The 9,676-nt window shown below is 45.3% G+C and overlaps 1 protein-coding gene across 1 annotated transcript; it reads left to right on the forward strand.

Moving 5' to 3' along the window:
* Positions 1-4,377: 4,377 nt before the first annotated feature.
* LOC128401956 (olfactory receptor 5V1-like) lies at positions 4,378-7,812 on the forward strand. Its single transcript, XM_053365618.1, has 2 exons — positions 4,378-4,391; positions 6,610-7,812. Exons 1-2 carry the CDS (start codon positions 4,378-4,380, stop codon positions 7,616-7,618), a joined length of 1,023 nt encoding a protein of 340 aa, XP_053221593.1. The 3' UTR covers positions 7,619-7,812.
* The last annotated feature ends 1,864 nt before the right edge of the window (positions 7,813-9,676 follow it).

Genomic DNA, 9,676 nt, shown 5'->3' on the forward strand with positions numbered 1-9,676 from the left:
CCTCTGGGAACAGGTTAAAAAATTAACACTGCAAGAAGTTAAGTCGCTTGCATCTCTTATGAGCCTGCTGTTCTCCTAGTGTGCATTATCTGGGCAGAGGCCCAGCAGCTGGATCTGACCCCTGAGGCATTTGCATCTGTCCATTATCCAAATTTCAGTCAAGGTATTCCTTAAAACAATGGCTGCTACTAGGGATATGAGAAGCCATTGTTTTCCGCTCCACCCAGTATTTCACATGCATTTATTTGTAACATTTATATCCCACTAAGGAGCTCAAGGTGACGTACACAGTCCTCCTCCCACCCACCCCCCATTTTATCCTAACATCAACCCTGTGAGGTAGAAATAAATTTAATTTTTTTTTTTAATTGTTCAGTAGCACCTTAGAGACCAACTAAGTTTGTTCTGGATATAAGCTGGACAATTTTTTAGTTTTTTTATTTATTTTGACTGCGTCAGACCAATACGGCTACCTACCTGAACCTGTGAGGTAGGTTAGGCTGAGAGCGAGCGACTGACCCCAATATCACCCAGTAAGTTTAATGGATGAGTGGGGATTTGAAACCGAGCACTGTTTCCATTCTGCTGCAGATCATCTTCCCAAAACGAAAAAAAAAACCCACTGTCCACTGTGGCAAAATCACACACTTAATGTAATTTACATAATTAATTCCACAAATGGCATCATCATTATGTTATTTCACCCCATTTGTTTCCATGCAAAGGAAACACACTGCAAATAGCGGATGACATAATCAAGAATGTATTTTCTGTGGACTGAAAGCAACTGTGCCAATTGTATTCACTGGATACCAACACTTGCCCAGGGTTCGGTTCCCTTGGAATGAGGCTCAGCGGAGACAGTGGTGTCTTTAGGATATGCAGTTTTATTCAGGCATATATACAAACTGTGCAGCAAAGAACACCTCTCCCAACTGCTCCCCACGGCTTCACCTCACCTCATGGGTGGGCCAGCCCTGGCCTACATCCACATGAACCTGCCAGTGCGGCAGTGTGTCTTACTACTGTACAGAGGACAACTCTCTCCATCTGATGGGTTCTCTCTTTGAGGGGCTGCCTGGCCCAAGAACAGTTTAAAGATAAATAATCCCAAGGAAGGAGAGAAAAAGGGGCCTCAAAGTTGCCCACACCCAGTGAGCACCAGCAGAGCAGAGTGAGGAGGAACACTGTGGGGTCTCAGGAAAAGCCACAGAGGCCTTGTCCTGTTTTTTGGTTAGCCTAACTGATGCCATTTTGCTTCTGTAAAAAAACCTGCCTGCTTTAGAATTTAGGAGCGTGAGCCACAAATATGTGAAGACCAGATAAAGTTGCTAGGCGATTTTCAGGAAAACCTCCCTCTGCCAGGTGACTCTCCCTTTCAAGACCTTGAGGGCAGGGTGTTTTGATCAGTGCAAGGAATTTTGATAGAGGGAAAGGGAGGGGGGTGCCTATAAAAAGTATGAACAAAGGCTATTTGGAGAGGCTTCACCATCACACTGGTGAGTGTGGCTCGCCTGCTCTGTTTTACTCAGCTGAATAAACGAGTAATTATGGGAATCTCCTCTGTCTATAGCATTTATTGGCTTTTCAGTGACAGCTCGGGCCCGATTAGCAGACCCCAACAAAACAAGTCACCTGCTCACCATCTTCCCCACTAGGGTGAGATGCATTGTGTCTCCGTTTAGATTGTGCAAATATGTGCTGTTTGGTTCTCTAGTGCCACTTCTGTGACCACCCTAGCATCAGTCACAGACCCTCCAAGTGTCCCTATTTTCCAGGGACAGACCTGGATTTACAGACGCCATCCCGGTTTCTGATTTGATCCCAGAATGTCATGCTTTTCCTTAGGATATCCCCGTTTCATCAGATAAATGTTGGCGGGTACATCACAAACAGGGTTGTTTAGGGTAGACCCCTAGAAATGCTTGAGGAAGGAGCCTGGCTCGGTGGCAGAGCATGTGCTCTGCATGCAGAAGGTCTCGAGATCAAGTCTCAGCATCTCCAAATGCAGCTTGGAGAGGCCCTTGCCTTAAAGCTTGGACAGCCATTGTCAATGTAGACCAGGAGTAAGGAGCACGGAAACGCCGTTTACCTTCCCACTGGAGCGGTACCTATTTATCTACTTGCGGTGGTGTGCTTTCATATTGCTAGGTTGGCAGGAGCAGGGACTGAGCAATGGGAGCTCACCCCGTTGTGGGGATTTGAACCGCGAGCTTCTGATCGCCAAGTCCTAGGCTCTGTGGTTTAACCCACAGCGCCACCTGCGTCCCAGACTAGGGGTAGTCAACCTTTTTATACCTACCGCCCACTAATGCATCTTTCTTGATGCCGTAGAACCCCCTACCGCCCACCTAGAATTCTGAAATGCCCACTAGTGGGTGGTAGGCAGCAGGTTGACAACTCCTGATGTAGACAATATTAAGCTAGATTTATCTCACCTGGTCGGCCACTGTGAGGACAGGATGCTGTCCTAGATGGGCCACTGTCCTGATCCAGCAGGCTCTTCGTATTTTCTTATGTTAATTATTCCCTTTTCATTATCTGTGACAACAAAACCCCCACGGTGTGGATTGCTGGATCTGAGAGCCTTTGGTGAATACATATCCTCAGAGGCACAGAAGCATTTTTAAATGTCAACCCAAGTAAGCACGTTTCTACAGACCTTGGCTCCCAGCAAGGTAAGCACCTCTTCTTCCCCCACCCCTTGTTAAAATCAGGGTAGATGTTTTTCTAGTTAACCCAGCTCTGATGGTTCAGAAAGGAAGATTCGACATTAATACAAATGTGGAAAGATTCTGGGGGAAAAGACAAGGGCTGGTCCTCAATAGTGAGAGAACATCATCACCGATTGTAGCTGTACCGCATTATAAAAACACTGAATTTTTTCAACAGATACATGCAACAGATTCTCAAATGCTCTGCAGCACCTCTGTTTTCTTCTTTCATGTCCACAGGTCCCTTTGCTTCACAATTCTGTTCCAGTGAGGCAGCCTTCTGCAGTGGCCATCATGGCTCCTGGCTTCAATGGTAGGTGTTTAGATGGTATAAGTGGAAGCTGTAATGAGGAACAAAGGGAGAAATTAGGTTCAGTTTGCATGTAACTTGTAATATGTACAAAAATGCATAGACTGGGCTAAAAGGTGCATTAAAATGCATGCATTAGTGAAAATAACACACCCAAATGCATTTGGGGGAAATTTGCTTTGCAGAGAGGTCTACATATGAGGCAAAATTGCACACGAAAATGTGAATATTGGAAAAGAAAAGACATTTCTTGGAAAAGAAAAGAAATTTATATACAGCTTACTTTAAAAAAACTTAAAGCAGTTTACTAAAAGAATAAAACAAGGAAATCATCAATAAAGAGAGAGAGAGAACAGAAAAAACAGCTGTTTAAAACATTTTAAAAAATTAAAATCAATGCTAAGCTAAAGCCCATGAGCTCATGTCAACATTTTACATGAATGAATAGGTTGGCCTAAAGAAAAATGTTTATAGCAGGTGCTGAAAAGAGTACAGTGAAGGCACCTGCCAGATGTCAACAAGGTTCCAAAGTATGAGTGCTGCCACACCAAAAGATTGATCTCTTACAAATGCACCTGGGCCAGTTCTGCACTGTTGAAATGTGGAGAGCTGGTCTTAAGAGTGGGGAAATTAGAAATTGGTGAAACTGAAATTGACAGATTTGCCCATCCGCACCAGGAACAATGTCTCAGTATAAAAGAGGCTGCTAGTTTGATATGATATGCAGGAAATGTCCTTAATAGCTCCTGTAGAGAAGGAGGAGGAGGAGGATGGGGAAGAAGAGGCAGGGGACCTGTGGCCTTCCTGATGTGGCTGGACTCCAATTCCCATCACCCCAGACAGCATGGTCAGTTGCCAGGGATGAGGGGAGTTGTAGTCCAGCAGCCCCTGGCAGGCAAAAGGTTCTGATTTAGGGCTCATCCAAACCTCCCTTTGCTCCACCACTTTCCTCCGGTTTCCCCAATTGCTGTTTGTTCTGATTTAGTGCTAAAAAGTTGGTTTTCAGTGGGAAAGCAGCAGAGCAAAGGCAAAACCGCTCAGAGCCATGCCAAGGAAGCACGGGGCAAGCAGAAAACCACTTGGACTCATGCTTTCTAGGCACGAGACAAGTGGAAATGTGGGAGAGCCCTTAAAGTAAAATGCATGGCGTCACAAATCAGCAAAACACCGCTCAGAGACCAGCTGAAGGCAGAAACAGAATTTAAAACAAAGGGTTCCATTTGCTGCAGCTCTTTCCTCGACATTCTTCATTTTGATCCAGAACTGTTGAAGTAACATTGTTAGATTTTCAGTTGGTAGATTTTTACTTGTATGCCTCTGTCCTTTTTTGCCACATAATTTCCATAAGCCAGGATGCGGGTGGCACTGTGGGTTAAACCACAGAGCCTAGGACTTGCCGATCAGAAGGTCGGTGGCTCGAATCCCTGCGAGGGGGTGAGCTCCCGTTGCTCGGTCCCTGCTCCTGCCAACCTAACAGTTTGAAAGCACATCAAAGTGCAAGTAGATAAATAGGTACTGCTCCTGTGAGAAGGTAAACGGCGTTTCCGTGCGCTGCTCTGGTTTGCCAGAAGCGGCTTAGTCATGCTGGCCACATGACCCGGAAGCTGTACGCCGGCTCCCTCAGCCAATAAAGTGAGATGAGTGCCGCAACCCCAGAGTCGGTCACAACTGGACCTAATGGTCAGGGGTCCTTTTACCTTCGATAAGCCACCTTGAGCTCCTTTCAACTGAAAGGCGGGTATGCATCCTCAAGACAGACAGAGAGAGATTTGCAAGTTAGATTTGGTTTTAGTCCCCTGGTCTTAGGCTGCCAGCATTTCTTATGCTCCTTTTGAATCTGCGTCTAGGGGGCTGTTGGGACAAGGAATTGTTGAGAGTGAGGGAAGGCATGTTTGTGTGTGTAAATGTAGGTGTAGTTTGTTTGGTGTGTGAATGTGTGTGGCATCCATGCGGCAAGGAGGGAGTGGAAGCCTGTTCTATGGATTTCAATGCTGTTATTGCTTTATAGATTCTATCACTTACTTTTGTTGTTCTGTTTCCCTTGCAAGCTGCTTTGCAATCTTTTCTGATGAACCCCCAGCCCGCTTTCTTGCTCCATACGGCATTTTAAGGTATCATTGGGGTTTTATGATAATTTTTTTTGTTTTCTTGTCTCATTTTCTTTAAGTCCACTGCTTAGAAATGTGAATAATTAAATGGTGTATAAATATCTTAAATAAATTTTATATAGCATAAGAGCAACAATGGCTTAGAAGTATTTAAACCTGAGCATTCTGCTATTAGAAATCCTCAATCTTTATTCTTTTCCTCCTTTTCCACAATGCTTTCTAGAATTTCCCTAGATAAAGTTGGTGGTGTTAACAAAAGTTGGCTGCTGAGTAGGTCTTACCAATTCAGCCTGCCTGTGATCTGAAAAACCAGAAAATCAGGTTTGCGCCATTTCCCAATAAAACTTTTATTTGCTTATGTCCCCATATAACTTTGCACTGCATATCATATATACATGGTTCATGAAAAGGAGACAAAATAGAAATTTGATTGAAATGACCCACCAGAAGCAATGAATAGATGGATGTTGCAGATAAATGGATGGATTTCATAGTTTACTGGAATGTGTGTTCTGACCACAGAAGTCTGTTTCTGTAAATCTTTTTTGCTGGATTTCTTCAAAACTACCACCCTCCCCACACACGTTGCTCTTTTTACTCTGTTAATAAGTGTTGCTTTTTTTTGTAACTTTTGTGAAAAATATATAATCAACAGGTAAAAATGAAGTAATTCTCTCTCCATATCTTGGAGGGTGATGATGATATTGGCATGCATGGGGGGGGGGGGTCAGACAAGGGGGCATAAATCATCCAACATATGTGCCAGGCAGACTGGAGTCAAGAACCATTGATGGATTATTTTTAAGGGGTTTCCATTGATATTTTTTTGAGACGGATCTAAATGTGGGAGTAGTAAGCCATAGCTTTTCCCACTGCACATTATCCAATACACTTCCAATATCAATCTCCCAAAGAGACTTCAAAGGAAGGAGAGAAAACTGAAAGTCAAGTGTGTATGCAAAAGACAATGGACATTCTGCACATTCTGGATCTAACCAAAGCCTCAGATGAACTCAATTTCTCTTAATGCAATCATTGTGCATGGATTTATACTGGACTGTCCACGCCTCATTCCATTTTCTTCGTTGTTCTGTGATGCTTCCCCATATTACTGCATTATTGCTGCCCAGAGGGGCTCCCTTGCACTACGGTACAACAAAAGCCGAACAAAAATAAGAAAGAATGTTTGCAGTATAAAGAGTTGCGGGACTTTGGCAGGAAGTTGCAGAACAGGCACAAATTGAAGACGAAAGAGCATGTCCACCCCAAAACTTTTGCAGGCTCAAACAACATTGAAGGTGGGATCTTGTATAATAGTCCTGACAGCATCATGAGCGCAAATAATTGCAAGCAAAATAAAAAGGACTTCAGGAGGGGCCATGTGTGTGTGCGTGCACAGAGTTATAATTCTTGCCCCATTACTGCCCCCCCTCAAGATTTTAACTTTTGGGGATGAGAACACCTAAATAAGGCTTAGGTTAGTGACCATCACTACGTCACATGACTTCCAAAGCTTCATTCATACTCTTTCTTCTTCCCAATGTGTAGGAAACCTCCAAAATCAAACCTCCATCCGTGAATTCGTCCTCCTGGGATTCTCAAACCATCCCGAATTGCAAATATTTTTCTTCTTGGCCTTCTCCATCGTTTACACAGTGGCCTTGACAGGGAATCTTCTCATCATTCTGGTTGTCATGGCCAACAGCCGTCTCCACACACCCATGTACTTCCTCCTCGGCCACCTGTCCTTCATTGATCTTTGCTACATGACCGCCACCGTCCCCCAAATGCTGGCAAATTTCCTCCGAGAGTCCAAGACCATCTCCTACGCTGGATGCATGGTCCAAATCTTCTCCCTCATTTCTTGTGTTGGGTCAGAGTGCATCCTCCTAGCGGCCATGGCTTATGACCGATATGTAGCCATTTGTCACCCGCTGCTGTACACGGTCATCATGAATAGGAAAGTCTGCTTCCAAATGGTGGCTGGGTCGTGGACAGGGGGCTTCCTGAACTCCCTTGTACACACTCTCTTGACATCCACCCTGTCATTCTGTGGGCCGAGGGAGATCCGCCATTTTATGTGTGATGTCCCCCCGCTTTTGGAGTTGTCCTGCACGGATACAGCCCTGAATAATATTGTGCTCCACACAGCCAGCATGTTCATTGGGGTTAGCCCTTGCTTCTTCATCATCATCTCCTACGTCTTCATCGCTTTAGCCATCCTCCAGATCCGTTCCACAGAGGGCAGGAGGAAGGCTTTCTCTACATGCACGTCTCATCTTGCAGTGGTCATTATGTTCTTTGGGACTGCTCTCTTTAATTACAACCGGCCCAGTGCAGGCTATTCCTTAGATGTGGACACACTGGTCTCAGCCCTGTATTGCATCGTAACCCCCATGCTAAACCCCATTATATACAGCCTACGGAACCAGGAAGTGAAGCTGGCAGTGAAAAGACTGGCAAGCGCAAAGTGGAACGTCTTCTAAATCAAAGGTGGGCAGATACCAGGCTTACTAGATCTACTATTTTCGCTATTTGCTAGAACCCTGAGGTTCCTGATTCAGAAAGCGGAAAGACCCATCCTCAGAGGAGGCTGCCTGGTGTCTCTCTGGATGAGCCCCTGCTCCCTTGGCTTTTCTCCTTCCAACCACGAGGCATACCTAGAATCAATAACTCATGTAGAAACACTGGGGTTTCCTGTGAGAAGATACTTTCCCATTTAGCTACTATTACTGTGGATATGCGGGACGCGGGTGGCGCTGTGGGTAAAACCTCAGTGCCTAGGACTTGCCGATCATATGGTCGGCAGTTCGAATCCCCGCAGCGGTGTAAGCTCCCGTCTTTCGGTCCCAGCTCCTGCCCACCTAGCAGTTCGAAAGCACCCCAAGTGCAAGTAAATAAATAGGTACCGCTTTATAGCGGGAAGGTAAACGGTGTTTCCGTGTGCTGCACTGGTGCTGGCTCGCCAGAGCAGCTTCGTCACACTGGCCATGTGACCCGGAAGTGTCTTCGGACAGCGCTGGCTCCCGGCCTCTTAAACGAGATGAGCGCATAACCCTAGAGTCGGACACGACTGGCCCGTATGGGCAGGGGTACCTTTACCTTTACCTTTACTGTGGATATAGCAGGACACTTTAAAAGACAAATAAGTAACTAGGATTGCAGTCCTTTACACTGGGAATAAGCCTCATTGAACTTGGAGGGATTTATCTCTGAGTAAACATGTATGCTTGTGCTGTTAAGAGTAGATTTTTTCTGAAGACCATTTTAAATTTCTTCCCTCCCACTTTGAGCACCCTGTTCTGCTCGCTGTCGTAATGACAAGCGGTGCCCCACCCCTAATCACTTAAGCCAAAGTGTCCTGAAAAATCCACTCTGAGCAAGAGGAACTCTACACTGGATAGGACAGTTGGTGGCAGCGGTTGTTGATATGCCCCGCTTCGAATTGTTCCTGAACCAAGCTCTCATTCATTAAGTGGAGGCTGTCCATCTATAAAGCAAATTTCCACCCCACTCAGAAAACAAAACAAAACCCTAGATAATGCAAAACATCAATTTAGAGATGTGGTGGTCCCAGCCTGTCTACAACCCTCTTAGGTGCACTGACTTAAGAGCATAAGACGAGAGTCCTAGATCTAGTCCAGCATCCTGTACACACAGTGGCCAACCAGATGCCCACAGAAAGCCCACAATTGGGGCAGGAGCACAGCAGTACTCTCCCCTCCTGTGGTTTCCAGCAACTGGGTCGTTTTCATCTGACCAGGAGGCAGAGCATAGCCATATTGGCTAATGCTCATTGATAGCCTTGTCCTCCATGAATTTGTCCAATCCTCTTTTAAAGTCACCCAAGTTGGTCGCCATCACTGCCTCCTGTGGGAGCTAGTCCAAAGTTGTTGTTGTTGTTGTTGTTGTTGTTGTTGTTTATTAAATTTGTTCATTGCTTTATCTTGCCCAAGGCTCCCCAAAGTGACTTACAGCCAACAAACCAAGAAACCCACATAAATATATTAAAACCAAGGGTGGTTGGAGGGGGGTGCATTTAAAACATCCCACACATTTCTAAAAGTCCACAAATAGTTGAAGGCCAAAGGTCTGGTTATAGAGCAAACTTTTTGCTTGGTGCCTTAAGTATGGACTGCATGAAGAAGTATTTTGTCTATCCTGACAATCTTCCAATATTCAGCTTCATTGGATGGCCCCAGTTTCTAGTGTTATGACAATTAATGGAAAAAAACTTCTCTCTATCCACTTTTTCCACCTTTGCTCTGCAGGTTGGGGTGCTAACAGATTTCAGGGCCCGCCCTAACATTAGACAGTGGGGTGTTGTCCTTAGGAAGCAGGTGCTGGGTGTGGTTGGGTTCAATGGGCAGACAAAGGACCTAGGCCAGTGATTTGTGATGTGCTGTCCCTTGCTCACAGATTCATATCCCCAACTGCTTCATGTAAACACAGCTGAGGAAACTAATAGGCAAGCAAGTCCCAGGGTCAAATGCAAAATCATCATACAGAGCAGCAAGCTGTGCAAAGCAGTGGGTGGAAACTGC

Source organism: Podarcis raffonei, chromosome 14 (genome assembly GCF_027172205.1).
Source record: "Podarcis raffonei isolate rPodRaf1 chromosome 14, rPodRaf1.pri, whole genome shotgun sequence".
In the NCBI taxonomy this organism is placed as follows: domain Eukaryota; kingdom Metazoa; phylum Chordata; class Lepidosauria; order Squamata; family Lacertidae; genus Podarcis; species Podarcis raffonei.